This window comes from Astatotilapia calliptera, chromosome 2 (assembly GCF_964374335.1).
Source record: "Astatotilapia calliptera chromosome 2, fAstCal68.1, whole genome shotgun sequence".
In the NCBI taxonomy this organism is placed as follows: Eukaryota; Metazoa; Chordata; class Actinopteri; order Cichliformes; family Cichlidae; genus Astatotilapia; species Astatotilapia calliptera.
Window position 1 is genome coordinate 20771872 of NC_137423.1, and position 25308 is coordinate 20797179.

General features: G+C 41.1%; 1 protein-coding gene across 4 annotated transcripts in view; it reads left to right on the top strand.

Annotated features, from left to right (window-relative positions):
• The window catches only part of il1rapl2 (interleukin 1 receptor accessory protein-like 2), a 486207-nt gene that overhangs the window by 382684 nt on the left and 78215 nt on the right, over positions 1 to 25308 (top strand). For all 4 annotated transcript variants that reach the window (XM_026186343.2, XM_026186354.2, XM_026186326.2 and 1 more), the window contains exon 7: positions 10193 to 10267. In XM_026186343.2, the coding sequence (XP_026042128.1) occupies positions 10193 to 10267 (75 nt within the window). The remainder of the gene's footprint in view (positions 1 to 10192; positions 10268 to 25308) is intronic.

Here is a 25308-nt window from a genome sequence, read left to right on the forward strand (position 1 = left end):
CTTTCTTCATCTCATTTTTCTTTACTAACCTCTGTATTTGGAAAAAAAGCCTATCCTTCCTCATTCCACCACCAAGTCCCATCTTCTTGGCGCTGTCCCTCACCAAACTATGAACTAGTTACCGGTATCTGGAATCTCTTCTCTACCACCAGGAGCCTGATTCAACTCTGTGCAGCATTCTTTCATCTTCAACTAACACCATTTAATCCTTGCAGCTTTCTCAATTTACCAGTCATAGTCCCTACATTAACATTTAACGTCCCTACTCTCACCTCTGCTTTCCTGGCTTTCCTTCATTCCTGCTGCTTCTGAACACCCTGTCATAGAACCACGGCCGACCCGGCGGCATTTCCATGCTTTCCAGGATCTTTTATTCTTTCCAGTTGCTGTACAAACACTCGACTGCAGCTTTGCAGCTCCCAGCCAGGCACATACCACCAACAACAACCACCATTCAGGAGCTGGCTCACCCTTTAAGCCGGTGAGGCGTGATTGCGGATGCCGCGAAAAAAACTGATCTGAGTAACTCTGAATGCTACCAGTCAGGCTGCTCTGAGTATTTCACAAACTGCTGATCTGCTGGGATTTTCCAACACAACTATCTCTCGGGTTTATAGAGAATGATTCGAGGAAGAGAGAAACAGATATAGAAAAGAGAAGTGAACAGCAAAGAAAATGCCTTGATGATTTTAGAGGTCAGTAGAGAATAACCAGACTGCTTTGAACTGACAGGAAAGCGACATTAACTCAAATAACCACCGATTACATCCAATGAATGCAGACACGCATCAGATGTCTCAATTTCTACTGAGACATTCTTGTGGTAGGGTCAGACTTGGATCCATCCGTCCTCGTATCAATGGTTCACGCTGCTGCTGCTTGTAATAGTGTGGGGGATATTTTCTTGGTACACTTGGCTCCTTAGTACCAACTGAACATCTTTTTAATGGCACAGCCTGCTCGGGTATTGTTGCTAATCATGTCCATCCCTTTATGAGACAGTGTGCCCATTTTTAAGGTGTTTTCTATCAGGATAACGCAACAACAGCAACTGTGTGATCCTGATACGTCAATTCAGACCAAAATCTTTGAGTAATGTTACCCACACTTGTAGTTTAATTTATGCAACAAAGTATTATGGGAGTTCTAAAGGATAAAGGGGTCCAACCCACTTCTAGCAACGTCTGTCTAATGAAGTGTCCAGTGACTGTACATCAACTGTTTCTGCTGACTGACTAAGGCAACTCTTTATCAAATCTAACTGATTGTAAAGTTAAAGATTTTAAACACCAGTAAGTACGTTTTCTCTTTGGTACGGTCACCTCGAGTTTTGGCAGCTCGTAATGAAAACACCAGCGTCAGTACGTCATTATGAATCTGATGTCTTTGTTTGTGTTGAATATCTCTGTCAAATGAACAAACTTGCAAACATTGCTGACGTATATTGACATCATTTCTGAAAGGTACCAGCTGACTCACAAGTCGCTCTCAAAGTATCCCAGCATAAAATGAATATGCATGTGTGACTCATGTACACACAGACACACTAGCAAATAAATAAATGCTCATGCATGGAAATTCACACTCATTTTTCACTAACATGTTCACACACCCACACAAGCTTATTTGCATATCAGTGGGTACGTTCGTGTCTGGCCTACATTCACAACAGTAACGCTGAATGCAAAGCTTACACGCATATATGAACACACAAGTGCACGCACTCTTTCTCGCTGAAAGTGTTCACTCCATCCACTGAGACAACACAGATAATTCACAGATAAACATGCATACATTTGCTGCAGTTGTGCACAGGTGGCACTTTTATTTTTACTTGGTTTATAATTATTTTCACGCACGTCTCTGGAGCAACCCCAGCCTGTCCTTCTCTGGCAAACCTCTCCAGATCCTCCAGATTTAACTGCCTTCTAGCGAGGACCCTGGTCTTTGGTTCACCCGACAGATTTTAAAGTCAGGACGTTGTGCAGGTCAGTCAGCAACGCTCACTTTGAACTTCTGGAGGTCTTTCTTCACCAGGACGTGTGTTTTGGGTCATTGTCATGTAAGACGACAAAGCTATGTGCCACGCCCAGTTTTGCTGCTGACCGCTTTTGGTTTTCTTTCAGAATCTTCACACATCCTTCATGGTTTCTTCCACCTTGATGAGATTCCCAGTTCCAGACACACTGAAGTGTCCCCACAGCATAATGCTCCCACCACCGTGCTTCCCTGTGGTCTCTCTCCTCCTGCTTTCTCCAAACATCTTAGTTTAGTCTTATCTGACCAAAGGACACTTTGAGTGGGCGACCGTGGCTCAGGGGGTTGGGAATCGCATCTGTAACCGGAAGGTCGCCGGTTCGATCCCTGGGCTCTCTGTCCTGGTCGTTGTGTCCTTGGGCAAGACACTTTACCCTACTTGCCTACTGGTGTTGGCCAGAGGGGCCGATGGCGCGATATGGCAGCCTCGCTTCTGTCAGTCTGCCCCAGGGCAGCTGTGGCTACAACTGTAGCTGCCTCCACCAGTGTGTGAATGCGAGAGTGAATGAATAGTGGTATTGTAAAGCGCTTTGGGTGCCTTGAAAAGCACTATATAAATCCACTCCATTATTATTATTAGAATCTTTCTCCAGGTTGTTCTTAGTGTACTTCACACATGTTTGTTGTGATTGTAGAGCTCTTGTTCATCCCTGTTGTTGTTTTTATGGTACTCTACTCCAGTCTGGCTCTAAGACATTTTTCTTGGTCTGCAGCATCACAGTCATTCCTGTGCACAGTTCTAGTGACTGTTATCTTTGATACTACATTTCCTGACTTGGCTAAGTTAATCTCTTGTGTCTAAGCAGTTGTTCCAAGCTCTTTAGAAACGTCTCTAACTATTGGTCTTCGAAATCTTTCTCGTCCTACCTCAGTCAGGCGTGTTCTGTCCTGGGGGTCTCTCTTTGAATTTCTTAATGATACTTCTCACTCCATTTCTTGGCATTTGGAAACATTGTGATAACTTTGTATACAAATAATTGATGATCCCCAAAGAAAACTCATCCTTAGAACATCTACTGGCCTTTAATCCTTTTCTGCTTTATATTTCACAGGGGCTAATAATTTAATCCTCAACCGTGCTTTTGAAATGAAGTGGAAGAGAAGTACAAGAAGTATGTCTGTGTCCCTCTTTGTAAAGCTTTGCTAACATTTGATTAAAAAACATTCCAGTAATGTTTCACTTTACTTTGAATAGGGCATGACATACATCCTCGATGTATCCACACCCAGCATAAATGTCTCCCGTGTCTCTGCCCATTCCCTGCTTGGACATTTTACAATTTCCCAAAAGGTCAAATCAATTTGATATACAGAATGTAGAATCTGATTATGCACACTTAACAGCACAAAATGTGCGCCTTTTTTTCTGTTGCCTTTTGAGAAGAGGAGGAATGACACAGTGGATCGGTCCACAGCAAGCGCTTTGGCTGAGATTACATTAACAGTCATTCACAGCCAGTTAATATACAGTCAACCAGGCCAAAGGTAGACAAAAGGAAGCTTTTGTCTACCTTCTGGCCTGAACATATGATAATTCATTATTTGATGTTTCTGAGCATTTACCGCCCAGAGAATATTTAATGAGGAATGAAAATCACACATTTATTGGATCTCAAATCTTTAGTTTTGAGAATCACCGAATGTAAACCTAGTATGCATGCAAGAACAGGGTGCCTTCTTTCAACCAGTTGGTTTCAGTTTTTTTCTTATTCTTTTTCTTTGCAGAAGAAAAAAAACAACATTACTGTGGACATGAACATTCAAAAGGTCAAAAATCAAGCAACCCTTGAAATGCTGAAGTCATTCCATTTGCAGTCCCAAATATTACGGGCGAGGCAGCAGGAATAATGATCATTATGTTGAGAAAATGGCACTGATTTGTAATATTGTTTTTAATGCTAACAGGAGAGCTATGTCTCAAAAATTTCAAATTCGAGTAGAAGTTCACATTAGGTTTGATGACATAAACAGTTTTTCTTCCATCCAAGATTCAAGCTGAAGGAAAGCAATGGTTTAATCTATGTGAGCACCTGCAGAGCTAAAATGATCAGAGCTGGGTGATTCTTATTGACAGACATGTTGCTCAAATTACTTGGAAATGCTCTAAAGTTTCTGACCCTCAGGCACAGTAATATATGACAACAGGGATGTGCACGCATTTACAGCTTCCTTGAATTGAACAAAAATGCCAAAGTTTATACAGCATCCTCTGTAAAAACTGCACTAAAATAAACGTTGTCTACTTTATGTGGGGTCTAGCACGTGATTATTACTGTGCCCTGCTGAATGTGCCACACTGCAGTGAACTGTGTAACTATAAAAGGTCTAAGTAAAGAATCATTTTCAATTCAGTCCAATTTTATTTATACAGCACCAAATCACAACAACAGTCGCCTCGAGGTGCTTCATATTGTAAGGTCGACCCTACAGTAATACATACAGAGAAAAACAACAATCATATGACCCCCTATGAGCAAGCTCTTTGGTGACAGTGGGAAGGAAAAACTCCCTTTTAACAGGAAGAAACCTCCAGCAGTCAGTAGTACATTTTCCATCCATCCATCCATTCGCTTCCGCTTATCCTTTTCAGGGTCGCGGGGGGTGCTGGAGCCCATCCCAGCTGTCATAGGGCGAGAGGCAGGGTACACCCTGGACAGGTCGCCAGTCTGTCGCAGGGCCAACACACAGGGACAGACAACCATTTGCGCTCACATTCATTCGCACCTAGTGACAATTTGGATTATCCAATTAACCTATCCCCACAAGCTGCATGTCTTTGGACGGTGGGAGGAAGCCGGAGTACCCGGAGGGAACCCACACAAACACGGGGAGAACAAGCAAACTCCACACAGAAAGACCCCGGCCTGATGTTGGAATTGAACTCAGGACCTTCTTGCTGTGCGGCAACAGTGCTAACCACCATGCCACCGTGCTGCCTACTTTCTTTAAGTCACAACACACAGGGCTCTAGACTAACTTTTTGCCATGGTTGCACTGGTGCGCCTAAAAATAAAATTTAGGCGCACCAGCACAAAATTTAGGCGTACAAGCACAAAAGTTAGGCGTACCCAAATTTTTAAACTGCATTACTTAACACCGCAGTTTTACATGTTCACGTTTTTTTTGATTTGTAAATGATTAACTAACAACCTTTCAAAATGATTAACTTGACACCCCCTTTGCTGCCCAAATTAACAGCAGCTCCATCAGCCCCCATAGCAATGATTTTATCCAACCAGTTACTGCACTGGTCCCCAAGAGCAGCAAATGCTTTCTTTGAGGCAGCATAAATTCCTAAACAAATTTAAAAAAAAAATACCATTTACTTATCAGATCAAGAGTTTACAATGCAGTCTTTTTCAGTTTGAGTTTCTATATTCATGTATTATTGCTATGTTTAATTTTCAATGATAAGAGCATGCTAGATATGGTTAATTCAGTAACACGACGTAATATTATTAATCATATACATAGGCTACGTGACATGACATGGCTTACCTTGGGCATGGGCATGCTGGACCTCAATGTATCCAATCAGTATATTCGCTGGTCTTCCTTTTTGCAAGATACGAGCGTACACAATGACACATTCTTTTGTGGCGATGTCTGTGTCTCCATCGATCAGGAAGGCCATGTATGTACTGTTCGCAATTTCCACTGACGTCTTTTTTTTTCAGTGTGTCAGCGATTACGCCTATAAACTGGGCGCACGCAACATCATTGCTGTATGTGGGGTTTATGTCCAAGCCATTTTTCCTGTGAAGAGTTATTTCTGACTTGAACTTAGTAAACGGAACTTCTTCTTTTGCAATATTGTAGGCGATGTTAAACTTAATGATCATCTCGGCCTCCTCCGATGACCTGTTTACTCCTGCCTGCCGCTGAAAGGCAGTGGGGAGAGGGGACATTTTGGCAGAGCATTTATCGCGGCATATAATGTGTCTTCTCGATGCTGTATGCTTTTTCAGCGTTTCAATTCGAAACGTATTAGCACCAGTGACAAATGCTGTGTTGCCGGCCATGGTCTTTCCACACTCGCGACAATAAATGCAGTGCATCATATTGTCAGCTTGGCTGTATCTTAGCCAGGGAAACTGGTCAAGCCACTCGATTCGAAATCTATACATTTTCTGACTTTTACTTTCAGTGGACTCCGGCTGGGAGTCGATCGTATGTGGCTCATTTTCTGATGCCGTCTCCGGACCAGTGTTTGACAAAAACGGAGAGGTTGATGGCTCCGTGTCAGAGCGCTGGCTCAGAATTTTGGACTGATCAGGCCTTAACTTAACGAAAAAGTTATCAATTGTTCTTTTCATATTTTCTCAATACCAACTTCATACACTTCTGACCTGGGCTACTCACCCTTCTCTATCTGCCCGCACTTTCAAACGTAAACACAAGTAGGTCTGCAGGAATATCTGGACCACGGCCAATCACAGAGGTCCCCGCCTCTGAGTATCTCTGATTGGTTTAGAACACGACATGGGCATAATGTGTGCCTGTTGTTGAACACACGGAGACTTTCAGGGTTGCTGAAACTTTTTTTTTCCGAGAAAATACTTGGTTGCACCGGTGCAACCAAGTATTTTTTATTAGTCGCACCATGGAGAAATTTGGTCGCATTTGCGACCAAATTGGTCGCACTCTAGAGCCCTGACACATTTTGGGGTCAAGTTGAAAGGAAGGCAGATGTAAAAGTGAGGTCAGAGGTCAAATGCGATGCAGTGCGGTATTTTGAATCTTTATATGGTACATTCAACGTGTCGATAATACACACCACACATGTAAGAGTCGTGGTTTCTAAGTTTAAGGGTTTTTGGCAGTTTTTGACTGATAAATCATTAAGTCGGCCTTGAAAACCTCAAAGGATGTTCAGTCAAAACTTGTCAACTTCCCGTGCTTACAGACAGAAGGACATGCAAATATGACCACAAACATAATCTCCTTGGTGGAGGAAAAAAGAAGAAGAATTAGTTGTAGGTATGTCAGCAGTTAAACCACACCATGTGTCTAACTTCTAGAGCAGTCCTAATGAAAACAGGCAGCAATTTGTGCAATCAGCAGAGTCACCTCACAGCATGCAGACTCTGGGTTTGAACCTCCTAACCCCCCGGCCATTGGTAGTGCCTGCAGGGCTTGCCTCTGTTTCCTACCACAACCCAAACAGATGCGTGTCAGGTTCAGTGGTGAGTCTAAATTGGTTATGGTTGTGAATAAAAGGTCAATTAAGCGTATAGAATAAAGTGCTTTATGAATACATGAGTCAAATTAGACCAAATGTGGCTAAAAAGCTCTTTGAGTTATCAGTAAGTGTGAGGTAGATGGCAAACCATTTCACGCCACTTATTCCACAATCAGTTTTCACCCAGTAGATCAAATTGCTGCTGTCCTCCATCGTCAAACTCAGACTGAAAAGTGTTGGAATTCAATTTTCTATCTTTGATTGTTGTTTAGTTTTAGTTCAGCCCCAGTCCTGTTCTCAACAACCTCATTTCCAGCAGCAACTGTTTTTAGTTTTGATAAACCAAATGTTTGCTACTACTTCTCGCTGATGACTGAAATTTACATTTATTTTCTACACAGTACAGCCAAAAAAACAAATCCCAAGCATATTCATTCAGCAGGTCCTCTTTGCTTTCATTTTCTGGTATTTTCAGTCTCCATTTGTGTCCTCACACCTCTCCATTTCATCATCGATTTAAACAATAACACAACCGAAAAGCAGCGAGTTACAATGAATTGTGGAAACACAGTGTTGTTGTTCTGTCCTATGAATTTTTTATGCATTCATCGCTTCTTAGATGGTAAAGAAGTACAAAAACAAAGACTGAAATTAGCCATTGTGAATCACTGCTGCGGGGTGGCGCCGTCCTAGCACGCACGTAAGCACCGACAAAACACACCCTCTGCATCACTGGTGTCCTGTAATTTTCGACACAAGCAACCATTTTCAAAAGTTCAGCGATCTCTAATTCCTGCTGCTGCCTTTCTATGAGCCTGGCTGATACACGTAAACAGCAACCCCATCATTAACATCTATTTGAAGCAGACCTTTGATTTTAATTCAAGTTAGCGCAGACTCAGAACACTCACAAACACAATTTTTAGTCTTTTTCATAGAGAATTGACACATGCATGTACTGTTGATTTTCTAACCACATGACACATGGAAGCAAAGTCCAAACTCAAAATGGGAGATTATGGAAATATTATATTCAAAAGGACAGTTTACCGCACATAAAGATATATAGACGATTAAAACATGGATACAGCACCATTGTTTTTTCACAAAGGGACACATGAGCTCCCAAATGAAATTGTGAGCCATGAAATTTGAAACACAGTAAGCCAGAAAGACTTACAACTGTAAATGGGGGAGGATCTGTGCAGCGGTCGTATAGATGTGTATAGCGAAATTATGGGAAGATTGTGAAAGAGGAGAGGAAAGTAAAAGAGGAGTGGAGCACAGAAGAGAGGAGAACAAGAGTAGGTCTAGGTGAAGGGTTGTCTCATTAATCTTAAAAGGGCACAGCGGCACCTTCAGAATGCAAATGAAACTATCAGTCTTGTCACAGAAACACGAGGATGGAGCGATGGAGAGATTGACAGTGTTACTGAGGGGAAAGGAAGAAGTAGAGAAAGAAAAGAAAGAAGAAAAAGAGATGGAAAGAGAAACCTGTGTTGAGTGCTTCTGCCATGCTGCAAAAGTCACATAAAGAGCATTTAATCCAACGTGGGAAACTATCTGTTTCCTAAAAGTCAAAGTAATTAAGGCGTCGTAGGTGAGCGAGTGCTTTTCGACTCTATATTTACTCCTGATATTAAGCCTCAGCTTTGTTCTTGCGCTTGTTTGTGTTTAATGGATGCTGAAAAAAATGTATCAAATGAACCAAGTGTTGATTTTCACACATAACACTTGCAATCTTTATTTTTATGCTCGAGCAAATCTCGCACCACCAAACATTTGGCAATAAAATAAAGTTGGATAAAGCTAGAAAAGAACCAAACCACTATAATCTAAAAAATATATATCGCTCTGCTGTAATGCACGTGTGCATATGATCATATGGATTAAAATCTACGTTTGTTTGGCTTCATGCAGGATTGTAACCCCACACTTCCTGGTAGAAGTTCAGTGATGTGCTTGTGATATTGTACCATTGTGCCTAATCGCCTATGCAGCACCAGATCTGGTCTGAAAGACACGTAATTGGCCAAAGTCTCTTGTCATGGCCTAGATTTTGTAAAGCTTAAAAACAGAGCTCACAGGTGGTGCAGGAGTCTGGTCTCCTCTGAGGCTGTTTGAATTACAATCTGCTGAACAGCTCTTAAATGTAAGAAGCTTTAATAGCTCTACAACCCAGCTGACTGATGGTTGATGTTAATTCTCACCTCCTCCTGTATGACAGGGCATTTTATGCAAGACACTGAACCCTGAATTGTTTCCAGTATAAGCCAAGACTTTGAATAGTAACTCATTTTTAATGATCACAATATGAGTTAATCAGCTGGTGCTTAGTTAACTCCGGAAACCACCTTCATGTGCTCAGACACAGAATAAATTACGTGTGGAATAGGACAGGCTTTTAAGGGAGGACAGCAGTATTGAGGATTGTTAGACACTGGGAGGTGGTGAGGGGGGGAAGGTGTCGGGCAGCACGGCGCGCTGGCTTTTCAGAGTCAGTGAGGTAAAATGGGAAGGTGGTAGGAGTGGAAGCAGAGAGCGCTGCTGGTCATCAGAGGACAAAGGCAGTTCATCAACAGGTTCACCTGCACAGGGACAAGAAGGAATCATTAGGTGAGAAAAGTTGTGTTGTGAGCTGTCTCTGTGACTGAGGCAGCATCTAGTTGGTGTGACAGCTGGGTAGCTCCATTCTCTTTATATTTGGCTTTGTGATACTGCAGGCCGTTGATCAATTGATGGGGGCAACGGTCAGCTCTCCCTCGGGGCTCTTCCTGACAAAACACTGCACTTTCGGGCTCTACGCCTGCAGTACAGCTGTGGTTTTCCATTGTTTTTCTATCAACAGCGTAATGTTGTAAAATGAATGTTTCTTTCTAAAAATGGCAACTCTGTAAAGTGATAATATATGTTATGTCCAAAGCCCAGCATACTTTTAATGATGATCTCCTTCCTCTCTTTTCTCTCTTTCAGCTCTCCAGACCACACAACCTCCCAAGGTCCTTTTCCCCCCAGACAGACAAGACACAGTGATAGAAGTCACACCTGGTGAGGAACAGCAATTCCTCTCTATTTCTTTATCCTTGGTTTCGGGTGATGATCCTCTAGGTCCTTATTTTTAGAATGGCATCTCCATTCTGGGTGCAAAGTGCTCATCACTTTGGTGTCTCTTCGTGGAATGGCGTGCTCCATCAGGGCGTTTCCACGAACACTTTGGTTTCAGCCTGTGGCAGCGCATGTGATCCGTTTCACTTTACTGTGGCCTTTCAGGCATGCGTGAACTTTAGCGATGGAAGTCTACTTGAATGTGTTAACGGTTCTGCATCTTGATGATGAAAGATGCAGCTAAGCGTACAAACAGCTGATTGATCGATTCTGCAGATCTGTCATTTACATTTAGCAGTCATTGTCTTTTTTTAACTACTGCAAATAAAATATTTAGGGTCGCCTCACAGGAGTTAAGTTAGTGGAGATTATTAGCTGTGTCCCAAAACCTAGGCCGCATCCTTCTGAGGACCCAGCCTTCGCGGTCTACGTGGGCCGAAGCCTTCAGATTTGCGTCACTGCTGTCTCAGTGGACTTTAATAAACTCGGTGTAAATTCTCGATGTCTCACACTTCTGTTTAATCAGTTTTTTGTTTGACGTTTATTCAGCTGTGTGAAAAAAACGGAGGAACCCACCCGATGGATTAATAAAGTTTTATTGAATCTAATCTAATAATTTTAATCTCAGCCAAACTGATTTACTCACAAACAAATAAAATACGGAAAAAAGCCAAACAATAAGATTTTTAGGTTATCTAACTGATTAACCTGACTAGTGAAAGACCGCGGGGATCTGAAAACATTTTGTGGCGAGAGTCCGGTGTTCTCGCCGGCTCTGGTGACTCTGGTGGGTAACAGACGTCTCCGAAAACGTTGGAGCACTTTTGTAAATATGTGGTGTCTTGATAAACCGAGCAGATATTTGAAGTTTACACAGCTACATTCTCGCCTGAAAATATGTTAAAAGTTTTATTTTGTGACCCAGAAAGAATATTAAAACTTAGTAGCTGCCACCATTGTTGGTCCATTTATCGTTGGGGTTTTCTCTGTATTATTATGGGGTCTTCACCTTACAATACAAAGTGCTTTCTGGTGACTGTTGTTGTGATTTGGCATTTGGATATGATTGGCAGTACTGTGATGGGATCCTGCCCAAAACCACATCCATGACCTTGACTTCTACTCTTTCTTCCTGTACATGTATGTGAAGGGAACACTACTTCAGCATTTGAATTTCTCCATTGTCGTAAATGGCCTGTATTTATATAGCGCTTTACTAGTCCCTAAGGACCCCAAAGCGCTTTACATATCCAGTCATTCACCCATTCACACACACATTCACACACTGGTGATGGCAGCTACATTGTAGCCACAGCCACCCTGGGGCGCACTGACAGAGGCGAGGCTGCCGGACACTGGCGCCACCGGGCCCTCTGACCACCACCAGTAGGCAACGGGTGAAGTGTCTTCCCCAAGGACACAACGACCGAGACTGTCCAAGCCGGGGCTCGAATCGGCAACCTTCCGATTACAAGGCGAACTCCCAACTCTTGAGCCACGATCGCCCCGTGGCTCAAGACTTAAAGACATAAAGACTCAAGACATAAATCATGACTTGAGAAATTTCCCATATACATTTCAGTCAGTGTGTTTTTATATGAGCAAACTTCTTCTAAGTTTAGCCTGGTTTGTGAATCAGACTGAAGCCAATTGGCCAAAAATAATCACATCAGCTGGTATAGCTCCTTGGGGCTTTGTAAAAGGATACTTTACTGAACCCTGAAGGGTCATTGGCTCCTTCGGTTAGAAAGCTAGAGGTCAGCTTTGACCACTGAACAGGAGGCAGAGATTTAGAGTCTCGTGTGAGATAATGCAGAGACGGTGGCTCGCTGAGCCTGTCACCGTGCACTTTATCCATTGCAGTCCCGTCGCGTCTGTGTTCTTTTATTTCCCCCAGTCAACGACTAACAATGACTTATGTGCAGATATGTTCTCAAACCAATTTACTCTGCGCTTAAATATTTGCAGCACCCACACGGCACTCGCCGCAGAGCTGTCTTATCTACTGATGCGACCTGGCAGAGAGTCAAAACCGTGACATTTAAAAAATTCCCGTCCTTTCACTTCGACTCATCTTCAGTAGATGATTTTCAGATGAGAGTAAAAGTTTGTTTGGATTGGTAATTTATATCAGCCTCAAAAAAATGACATTTAAGTGCCGTCGCCGTAGCAATATAACGAAAGCAACAGGAAACGTGACGTCTAACAGGAAGGTGAAGAAAAAATCTATAAGCTGCTCATGAAAAACCAAGACAGGTGAGGTGAAGAATCTATGAGAGAAACATGAAAAATTCAGCGCTGAAAGGATCTCATTAAGATTTGCTTGTGTACCAATCAGTGTGCGCTGTGCTCTGAGGATGGCCCAGTTGGCTGCCTTCGTTCCCAGCTGCACGTGTGTTGTGTGTGTTTAAGTGTATAAACCCATCATGCATGCGCGTGTGTGTGTGTCTGCCCTGCTGTTTGGCGGTCTTTCTGACAATGTTAGCTCTGTAGGCAGAAATGTGTTTGGATGTGTGCACAAGTCTGCGCATTTGTGTGTTTCCATTAACTCCAGATTGATGTAGTAACAAATAGGCCCTAAGGCCTCTGTACACTGATTGCAGCAGGGACACCTTTTAATGGGCACTGCATTCTCACCCCTACCAAACACAAACACAAACACACACACACACACACACGGCCACAGTGTGACCCTGTGGTACATTTTTAATTATCATCTTGTTTTAACCTGGGGGAGATTTACATCAGCAACCACAGTTATGTTCTTCATTTTCCTCCACCCCCCTCTCTCCTCCACTCATCTGCTCCACTCTTCTTCTTTATATTTACACTTTCACTCATTTTTTTCTCTTCTTTCCATCCTTTTATTCTTTCTGTCTCATTTCATCTTCGGTACCTTCACTTTCTATTTCCTTTAATATCGGTTTTATTTACTTTTTCCTTCTCTCTGCCGTCCTGCTCGCCACCGCTTTTGTCATTATTCCATAATGCCTTGGGTTATACATGCGATTTCCTGTTACTATGCCGACATGGTCTAGAGGCAACAAACAGACAAAAATAACTATTAAACATAAATTTGTGATATTTGTGTTAAAAGAAATCAAAAGTAAAATCAGAAAAGCTAACAGTGTTTGAGGAGTTCTACACACGTCCCGGATATCCTGGAAATTCATCCTTACTCTGAATGTGCAGCTTTGTAATAAATGTTAAGTACTACTGCTAAGGATGAGCAACTTAAATATGTGAAAGAGATGAGAATAAATGAGTTATTGGAAGACTTGCTGTGTTTTTATCTAATCAATAGTAATACTTTGGATGGAGTCCAAAGAATAAAATATGTTTTCTGCCTCTTTAAACACATTCAGAGTTTCCATCTCTTAATACATTTTTGTTGCCAATTAAACTCTTTGATTGTTTCCAAACTGTCACAGTCAGAAATATATTCAAATTGGAAGTCAAAAACAAACATTTCCAAAACTGGGCATGTTTAACTGAGTATTCAGGAAACGATCAGTTCCCATTATTTTTCCCAGCATAACAGAGAAATGGAAGTGACAACGCAGCCTGACAAACGGAGCATAAAGATTGAGAACCAATGTGAGTATAAGATCAGTGTTGCTGAAATTATGAAACACCGCGATATGACTCGCAGTTTAATTTAACACTGTAAAATGTGCTTTCTGCTCATCGCAGGCTCAACAAATTAAGGTTCATCATTTAATTCAATAATCATTGTTCTCAGATCGATATTTAAACCCGGTGAAGCTCAGCTAATTGTTGGACTGTCACACGCCTCTGACGTCTGTCCATCCATCTTTCTCAGACATCCACCCTAACGGCCTCCAACTCTGATTTCTGTTTCCATCTATCTGTCAACTCCTCACAGCAAAGTGTTGCTATTCTGATGACCAAGCTGGATCTATGATCCAAACACAACCTGCCAGCTCATTTCAAATCTATCGCATGTGACTCATTCAGTGCAGAGGGTGCCGCTGTAACGCTGTCGTGCTTCATGTCTTTGGCATCAGTTTGGGATTAGTTGTTGTTGGGATACTTTGGAACCATTTCATTGATTTAAGGCTGTTATTTATTGCCTGATTTGCATTGAATGGGCAGAGGAAGAACTAAAGAGTTCAAAATCTCTCTGTGGGCTGGTGACTGGGACGTCATTTTGAAAGTAGTCGCAGTTCTAGAACTTTTCCTGAGTAACAGCCCCATCTGAGATTTTTAACATGCACTCATTCACGCGACCACTAGAGGTCTACTACACAATCAAACTCAGCCATTCATAAAATTCAGAGCAAGCTTTTTAAGGCATCTAAATGCTTCACTTCTTTTTCAGTTTTCTCCTTTATTGAGATTCTTTTAAGTGATTCTCTGTTTTATGGATGTTTTTCTTGTTTTTGGCTGCTGTGAGACATAAATAACATAATAGCAAAATAATATCTAAATAAAGTACATCTGACCTTATATTTAGATTTTATAACACAACGAAATTAATTTGCTTCCAAACTTTTTGTTTTAAGACAGAAATATTGCTAACATCCAGATTATAAAACAACCAAAGTTGGCTTAAAGTTGGTCCGTCTCCCCTTCATAGCTGTGCTGCTGCTGCTTTTAAATCCCCACTTTGTGTTAGACTCACCCAACCTTCATGTCAGGGATCGTCACCGATGATGAGAGTCGGGTCTCCAGCTGTGACCCAGAGACCAAAAAGCAGTGTTTAGTAGTAACGTGTCCAAGCCCGAAGGTGGCCGATCTGACCGGCAGCGTTTTTTGTGTTTTTTACTGACACTCTCTGTGTTTTGTTCCATAAATTATCCTTCAACCAGTCCTCAGCTGCTGATGTTCATTTCCCAATGACACGCCAAGCACTCTGGGAAATTAAATAGCCTTCATGGAAATCACCTAAGCACACACAGGCACACAACCTGTGCTTTTTAGAATTATGCAGATGAATTATCCACGTGGACGTCAGGTGCACATTCGCCAAATTTATTCTTGATTTTGATAAACATTTGAAGTCGTTGCACAGATTGATGTTTTCATTTCAGTTTCATTAGCTGCTGCCTGAGTTTAGACACCACACAAACAAGTCACGCTCTCTGATACTTTCACACATAGAGCAGTATTAGATGCTGCTGTGAGGTTTGCTGTGAAAGGCAGGGGAAGATAAGGAGGTAAGCTTTCTTCTCTTTACTGCCCCCCCCTCCCCCCTTTTCTTCTCTTTCTCCGTCTGTCTCTGTCTTTTTCGTATTTATCTCTCTACGTCTGTCTCCCTCTGTGCCGTGTCTGCCTCTATCTCACCTTCCTTCCATCTGTATATCTTCCCTCCATCACACTCTCTATATCTCTGTCCTTTTGTCTTTCTCTTTAAGGCTCATTCAGCCTTTTATTTTTTCTTCAAATGCTTTAAAACTGTGAGGCGCTATATCAATATTCCCCTTCAACCTGTCACAGACAGATAATGTGAGGTAAGAGCGGGATAAAATGAATGCAAGAAAGGTCTTAATGTTTCCGACATCCATCCTTCAGAGAGACTCTGGAGTCACCGTGCTGCATCATTCTGCACCGAATTCCATCAAATGATCGGCAGCAGAAACATACAGTGGCAAAACAGGAATGTTATTGCTGTAGTACCACCTAAAAAGTAAAGGACAGAAGGTGAGGAAGGAAAAAATGCATGAAAAGGAAGGATAGAAGGAAGCAAGGAAAAACAAAGTACATAGGAATGAGGGTAAATGCTTCTGACAACTGACAATAACAATACGTAAAGCAGTTTTATGTGCAATAGTGCATAGTGCATAGTTGATTGAACAAATTATGAAAAAATGGGGGGTTGATAACTTGTCAGGATGGATGCACAAAAAAGTTGGAAAGAGGGGCATAAAAACAGCTCAGAAATGAAAGAAAAGTAAAGCAAAAATTGGCAAGAGAAGAAAAAAAAAGTTTAAAAAGGCAGCCGAGATATAAAAAAGGAAAGAAAATGAGGACGCGACAGAAACAATGGAACAACAACGGAGGAGATGGGAAGTGATAAAATAAGAAGTGCAGTATGTAGATAGAATCAAAGGGAAGAAGTGAGGAGCAAACAATGATGAAAAGGAAATAAGGAAAGGAGAAATGTAACTCTATGAATGTTCAAAAGACTCTCGTGTTTCCATTACAGAAGAAGAAGAAGAAGCCGATCACAGTAAGATCAGTGGGAGTCAAGTTTATTTGTGCAGTGCAGTTTACTTAAATATAATCAGTGTGCTTCAGGTTGAACTGCATTAAAATTAAAACAATTATGTAAGCTAATCGATTAGACCTGTTGATTAGGTATTTGCTTGACTGACCTTCTCAAAGTGTCCTTGCCGTGTTCTGACTTTTTCATATGGATGCTGAGAAAAAGATAAAAGTGTCTTTGCAGGCAGTTCAAAGGGAGGACACAACTGTACAATAACAACAAGGCTGAGAGGCAGGGTCCAAAAAGAAGGTGTTACAGCTGTGGAAGAGTAACGGAAGGAAATTTGTAGACTGAGTTGAACTAAAGTCCAAAAAACACAGACACACACACATACTAAAGAAGTCCTTTAAACACAGAAAAACAGGAACAACAGGAGGCTGCTAGAGTAAACTCAAAATGCAGACATGCGACAATATAGAGTCCAAAGATTTTTGGACGGAGATGCAGTTTTTGTATTTCTTCTGCATCACAGTGGATTTGAAATGAAACAATTAAGATGTGATTAAAGTGCAAAGTTTCAGCTTCAATTCAAAGGTTATGACAAAAAAATATGAACAATAAATGTTACATTACAGACAGCCTTACACACAGTCCCAATTTTAATTAAACAATTCTAAGAATTGCTTTTAATTCTGTATAGACTAGAGATACCGATATCATAAATTTGGATATCTGCCGATACCGATATGAATCCGATATAGTGTTTTTTAATCAACAAAACTGTTTTTTAAATATCTTGCCGCATTTTGTATAAGTTCATACTCAAGTTTAAAACAACAACTACACTAAAGCTATTCTGTTATACCTGTATGCAAAAAAAATTATTTCATAGTTCAGCAATACTGATCAATCTAATAAACTTAAACCTACACCATCCTCCCTATTCTGGTATTTGAAAGAGTACTTAGCATAAATATTAAGCAACCTAACTAATAGGGTTCCAACTCCCAGCAACAACAAAAATAAATAAATAAAAAATAGGGAACCACCCCTCACGCTCCACCTCATGATGCTTAATCGACGTAATCAACCTTAATTTGATGCAGTGTGAAAAAAATGCACAGAAATCAATTATTTTTCAAGAAATATTAAATAGATTCAACATCTTTCTTCAACAGAATTGCAGACTGCACAGATGGTACCTTCCCAAAGGAAAAAGTACTATAGCTTACTAGGGTATATATATTAGACTTAATAGTTACTATATACAGTAATGGACTTCTATTCATTTTGCATCAAATTAAAACTTTGGGTGTCAGATAATTATTTATTAAAAGCTCGACATTTTAAATGAGAATAAGAAAGAAAAGTATGTCTTTGTGCCCCCTTTTCCCTGTTAATGCCCTATCGGCCCCCCTGGCTAAACTTTGCTAGATCCGCCCCTGCACAGTTACCAGCCGTCAGCTGTAGAAAAAGATCCTGGTGTAGAAAGTAATATTAAATACATTCTAACAACAGCTGATCAAGCTTAAATGTGCTTCTGTTGTTCAGTCGCTGGTTTCCTCTTTCTGATGCAAAGTGGGCCAAAAGCAAACTAGAGACACGGACTCGCGACAGAAAAGCCGATCAGCTGATCGTTAAGCAGTTTCATGATTGAAGTAGCAGCAAGAAGAGGCAGTCGCTCGTTAAGCTTAACGCAGGAATGCTTTACAAACATTCAGAGATGGACTTACACACTTGCTTTACTTCTCTCGGGATAACTTTGTCGGAGATGAAATGCCGGGTTGCTAGCGAAGCTCCAAATGCTATCCAGACCACCACAGGTCCCGCATGCCACAGCCGCTCTATCACGTGATGCACACTGCTCCGACGTGCTAACGTTCTGAGGTGAGTTACGGCGTGTTGCAAGTTTTGTGAGGTGCTTTCGTGATATTTAATGGATCGGATTACATTTTTTATTTTTCTCCGATATCCGATCCAGTAATTTAGGTCAGTATCGGACCGATACCGATACGTAATATCGGATCGGTCCATCTCTAGTATAGACATGACAAAATAGTGAGAGCACGAGGACACAATCAGTAAATTATAGTGAGGGACAGAACGCAGACAAGGTGAGAGGGAGCAGGAACAAAAGCAGGCAGGAAATACAGTGGAAACCCGGCTTACGAAGTCCCCATTTAACCAAAATTTCAAGTTACGAAGGCACTTAACGGCAATATTTCTGCCTGTGGTACGGCAAAATGCCCACGTAAATAGATAAAATAGAAAATTAAAAAAAATTAAATTCCATAATGTTATATACATGTACACGTACGTATGTATGTATGCATACGCATGCTTTCTTCAACCTCTGCCACATCCTCCTCCACCAAGAACTTCATCTTCAGCCATCATCGCCTCACTCAAAAGACGATGGAAAAAGGTGCTTCGACTTACGAAAATTTTGACTTACAAAAGACCCTCTGGAACGAATTAATTGCGTAAGTCGGGGTTCCACTGTAAAACCAGAGTAAAAGAGGACAACAAGAGAAGCTCATGCAGAGAGGAAGATGCTGACGGCCAATATGGGAGAAGGTAATAATACATTAAAAAACACACTCAAACTGAATACTGTGGCCTAGTTAGTTGAAGGAATTCAGGCTCTACATGTGGACAAATCCAGAACTTGTCAGACTTGTGGCCTGTACTCCAAAGCAGGATTTGGCAGATAATTTAGGGGTAACTGGGTTTTCAGTATCACAGAGGCGGTGCTTAAGGAGGAGTTATACAAAACCACTGATAACCACACAATTCTTCAGAAACGAGCCTCACCATTTCCAAAAGACTCTGCGGACCTCTCTGCATGTAAGAAAGTTTAAAGTTTTTAGAGACTATCAAGTTTTCATTATTCCCTTACAAGCATCAATAGGAAATACAGTTACTCTGAAGCAAACAAGCCTTAATATGGAGATCTTGTAAAACAGAGAACCTCATACTTAATGGAATCATAAAAATTTCCAGGTAGGCTAAATATACTTGGCAGTTTGAATTCTGTTTTCATATTTGTTTGTTATTTGCTCACGCACCATTTAACTGCGATGCTGATTGAGGCTGATTACACACAGTTGGCATTTTTTAGTGGCTTTCTCTCCTGGCGTCAATTACACTTTCCTACAAAGCACTTTTCCACTTTGATAAACAGTACACACACACATATATATGTATCTTTTTAATCCTTTTCCACACACTTGCACGCTTTAGCTATAGCAAGTGCTTGTGCACTGCATTGTGTTTTTAATCTCTCTGTATTATTTCGCAGAGGTGGGACCAAGTCATTGTTTTGCAAGTCTCAAGTAAGTCTCAAGACTTTATCCTCAAGTCTCAAGTCAAGTCTCAAGTAATGTCAGGCAAGTCAGAGTCGAGTCTCAAGTCACTGGTGTAAAAGTCCGAGTCAAGTCACAAGTCTGAAACTTTGAATTTCAAGTCCTTTCGAGTCTTTAAAAAAAAAAAAAAGAAAAAATAATGTTGCAGTTATGCTAAATGTAAATATTAGACCATGTAATTTTAAAATCTGTTTTTCTCAACACATGACAAAATAGTGAACTTAGAAAATATACACAAATTGTGAAATTGCACCTCTTTAGAATGCAGCTCAATTAAACCTAGCTCCAAGAATAATTTTCACCGACATTTCTGAGATACGCTGCATGTTATTCTTGGATGCGGTTGTAGGACTGGCTTTAAAATCGCATGACAAAAATATCATACACATTAAAAAAAACTGTATCACCAACGTAGCCTGGACAACATTTGCTAGTTAGATGAAGTCAGCTATCTCATCTTAGCATATTTATATGCATATTTATAATCATACGGTTCTTGGAGTGAGTGCATACACTCATGAAGTTTAGTAACTTCCGGTCACTGCAACAAGCCCAGGTACAGTTTACCGACGGATGGGTACAGGACCTTGAAATGCACCGTGTAGAACGAAAGACCATCGTACGTATCATAAGTTTACCAGTCTCACAAATCGTCGTCATAAATACACATTCGTTAACCGTTTATTAATAGGACCTTTGAGCTCAACGGTAATTAATTAGTAGTGGAAATAATTTCTGGTACCCATCACAGAAATGTAGCAGTGACAACAATATTGTATGCTGTAATCGTACTGGGCAATTAGTGATACAAAAAACCAGTTTTATCCTGTGAATAAAAGTATATGTTTTTGTCAATGTACCATAATAACAGAAGCGAAACGCAATATTGTGTCAGGACAATTCACTATTTATGCACAATAAATAAAGGAGCATAGCGCGACAATTTCTGTTCAGCGCCAGACTTGCTTGTAACCTATATCACCAGTTATGTTATGAAAATGACGTATTAAGTACTAAAAAACACTGACCTTCGTGTAAATGCTTGGAGCAGACTAACCTGTGAGCTGGAGTGTTCTGGGACGTTATATTTGATCTTTGAATGGCTGCAATCCAGGGGCCTGTTCTTCGTACCGCGCTAAGTGAGTTAGCTGGATGAGATTGTTGACGATTTCGCGTGATCCTGGATCGTTCGGTTCCCCGAAGCCCATCCGGGACTTGCTGTCATAGCAACAGAGCCGTAAGCGTAAACCTGCTGGGGAGCAGGTTTACTTTATGTAAACAGGATTAGATCGCGGCCACGCAGGTATGTCCGCGTCATTCATACGAAAGCAACAGCGATATTCCACCACTGTTTCACCATAAATAAATAACATCAATGTAACTAAAGATAATGCAGCACTTGATCCTTTTATTGATTTCACACAGATACATACAGGTCATTCCCTAAAAAAGGGAAATGAACTATTAACATTCTATTACATGTATGTGATTATTACAGATGTAATTCATATTTCAGAGTAGTGATTGTAAATTACTTCGTGTAATCAAGATGAGAGACCACGGCTATAAAAGCGAAGGTGGATTTGGGAAGCCTGTCGCAGTCATATCCTGTCCGTTTACGCGAGCAACCCATTGCGGAAGGTGCAAGATTGATAAGGAGAGTCCTCAGAATTCAGCGTATATTGCGGGACAGACAGGATCCTTTAGCTCAGCGCGACAGTGTGCTCATAGAGAGATATCGATTTTCCCGTGAGGGTATTATTCACTTAACCAACTTGTTGACGAGGGGGTGCAGGACCACCACCTGTCTTTTTTTTTTGCTCTGCCCTTTTCTTGGTTGCTGTTATGAACAAACAAACAGAGTATTCCAGGGTCTCTTTCCAAGAGACGACAAGCAATATAAGTGATAAATATTACCATTCTGTAGAATATTCTTATATTTCACTTTTACCTGTTCCCATGTTCTAGTGGGTCCTGTTGTGGCTCTAATGTGAAAGGGGATATAATATAACATATTATAATATAATATAATGTAATATAATATTGGATAATATGGTGTGATATGATAAATCTACCCTACCGCCTACTGGTGTTGGCCAGAGGGGCCGATGGCGCAATATGGCAGCCTGGCTTCTGTCAGTCTGCCCCAGGGCAGCTGTGGCTACAACCGTAGCTGCCTCCACCAGTGTGTGAATGTGAGAGTGAATGAATAGTGGCATTGTAAAGCGCTTTGGGTGCCTTGAAAAGCGCTATATAAATCCACTCCATTATTATTGTTATTATTGAATTACTTACGAGTTTGATTTGTCAGCAACTTTCTGCCAGCCCTCTCTCCTTGCTTTTGCAGCCTTTGCAGTGTTCCCTTGCATTTTAATTAAACTCTGAAACTCCTGAAATCCCTCACTCAAGAGTTCTTGCTCTGCTGCCGAAAAATACCGAGCACGCTCCTTCGACATTTTCGCCGACCAATCAAAGGGTTGCCGATCAATGTTTCTACTATCGATGCGTAGCCCCTGTTGGGCCACCCAGTGATCTCACATTACTTCATCCAGCTATACTAATCGTCAACAACAGGTGTGTTCGGGGAACCGGAATAGCGAGCTCAGAGTTAGCGCGATGATTTGGTCTTGGATGTTTCATTTGATCTTGGATGTAGTAAGCGACGTACGAAGCACAGGGCCCAGGCCATCCGTCGTGTCTTTGTTACTTCGGAAACATGGCTTGAACAATTTCTCTTCAACGACGTAATCCGATAACAACCGATCTCTTTACCCGTCGGCTTCCCGTGGCTGTCATGCGACCGGCTATTGCAGTTAATAATACAACGGCTTCTTGACATTTTTGTGTTTCTTTTTATCGCTGTATAACTGATTTTAATTGAAAGCCTGCGTGCGCTAGTACCGCTTGCCACGAGTTCCCAGAATCCTTTGCGGTTCTACCCGTGAATGACGTCACATTTTCAATCTCTATATAATATGCATGTTAAATTTTATATTTGGGGTAAAATATCAAGTCTTTTCAAGTAAACCGGTTCAAGTCCAATTCAAGTCCCAAGTCATTGGTGTAAAAGTCCAAGTCAAGTCACAAGTCTTAGAACATTTTTTCAAGTCAAGTCTAGGGTCATAAAATTAATGACTCGAGTCTGACTCGAGTCCAAGTCATGTGACTCGAGTCCACACCTCTGTTATTTCGACCTCTTTTTTTGGTAATATCAGTTAACCCCTCCTGTTTCTGATTGGTCACCACTCTTGTCATGTGAAAGCCTCATAGCTAATTTGGAGAACCCTGGCTCGACTGAGGGAGCTGCGCTGCTCTTGCCTGATTGCCAACGTTCTTGTAAGCAATGCCAGAGCATCAAAAGGATTTCCTGGATATGTTGAACTCGCTTGATAATCAGTGTTTGGGTTGTTACACATTACCCATTACTTTTCTTAAAGTAATGCACTGCATTGCTTTTCTTAAAGTAATGCAGTGCATTACTTAATTACTCACCAGAGAAAGTAATTCAGGACACTACTCATTGTATTACTTTCTCATTACTCCAACAAATGACCTGAAACACACTGTCTCATAATTACCAGTTAACAACAGAAACCTACAGGCTACAGTCCCACACACCAACACAAATCCCAATCCTAATCAGGACAAATGTGATCTCTTACTGTTTAGGTGTGAAAACAAAGCCGAGGACACGAAGCAAAAATGAAAACCAGCTCTAAGAGTCTTCAAAGCCATCGTCACAGCGATTCTACTTTAGAAACATGAACAGATAGAAACAAAGGGTGCAAGCCTGACTGCTCATCACTCACTTCAGGCTCTGACTGTTGGACTGGGGTCAGCATACAGTCGGCTTTGGCATCACTCTGGGTTTTTTGCTAGCTTTGTGTTAGCATGCTGTCTGTGCAGATGCTTCCAAAGAGCCAAAGTTCTGTAAGCAGTATAATGTGGAGTAATGTTTTTATTCTGTACTGTAGTGTACTTGTATTGTTTTTTTAATGAAAATATCTCCACTACTGCTCGCCGCTCCACCATTGTCCTCCTCTGGCAGCTAAACAGCTAATGTTAGTGCTAGCAAGCAGGAGGAAAAAAGGACGTTTGATTGATTTTTTCCCCCCTCTCTATCACACGTAGGAGACACGGTACATCGCATTACATAAGCTAGTACAAGGTGTTTAGCCTTTCCATCAGCATCATAATGTTCACACGGACAGTTCTCTCCCTCGATCTAAACGGGCTTTTGACAGACAGGAGAGCGAAAATAGAGTGAAAATCAAAGTTGTGAGGGTGGAGTAAGAGCATCAAAGGGATTGAGAAAATAATTGCAGTTGAAAGGATGATCAATATGCGATGGGCGTGCAATAAAGAATGGGTTTTGTTCTTTCTTTTACTCCTGCTTTCATTTGTCATCGGGGGGCTCATGAATATGGTAATCTGCTTTTGTTTGCTACCTTGATAGAGAAGGAGGGACTTGCAGAGAGAGAAAGAGAGATAGAAAACAAAGAGGGTGAGAAATGTCTGCAGTGGAGCTGAGATGGTGAAAACACCTGTATCCATCTGTTTTTACAGGAAAAAAATAACGGCAAGAAAAGAAAGAAGTGGGCTCCAAGGTCACAGGTGTATGTCGCTGGGAGAGAGGATAGTTAGGAAGAAAAGTGAACCATTTGTAGCCCAAGGTCAAATAGTGGTTAAGCCTGTCTATGTGTGTGTGTAAGGCTTACTGTGTTGGGCGTACGAGGCAAATTACTGCATTTGAACAGAATACGATAAAAAAGCATTAAATCATCTTCCATGTCATGTTTCAAAAATGAATGAAAGACTCAGGTTTCAACCTGCAAGCCTGCAGTATTATAATTATATGATGCAGGAAACGAGGCCATTACTGGGTAATAATTAGATGTTTTTCAGTGCAATGACAATGAAAATACAGCATTAGATACTGTATATAAGAGGTAAGAAATTTACATTGAAACCACATATCATTCACAGGTTTTTTCACCAGTCGATGCCGGCTATGCTCAGAATGTTTCATCACAGTTTGACAATAGATTTCTTTCTTTCTTTTTTATTTGGACAGTATAAGAATCAGTTATCACACAATAATGCCACATTATTAGCTTTTAAAGTGGTTGTAGAAGTCATTCTAGGAAACAGTTAACTTTTAATCATTCATTCAGGCAGTAAGGAAAACTGTACACCTTCAAAGTAAAGGTTATGCTTTACCACTGCAAACAATCAAAAGGCTCACTTCATACTTTGGAGGTGAATTGTCTAACTTTTCCAGATTGCATGTCACTGTATGCACACACATGTATGCACATCTTCTGTACAAACTATGGTTGACCATGGAAACATGCAAACCTCTTTGCGATCAAGGCGATTACAAGTGTTTTGGTGTAACATTGTATATCTCTTTTCGATTAATTTCATGCAGTGCCTACAAGCAACCTCTT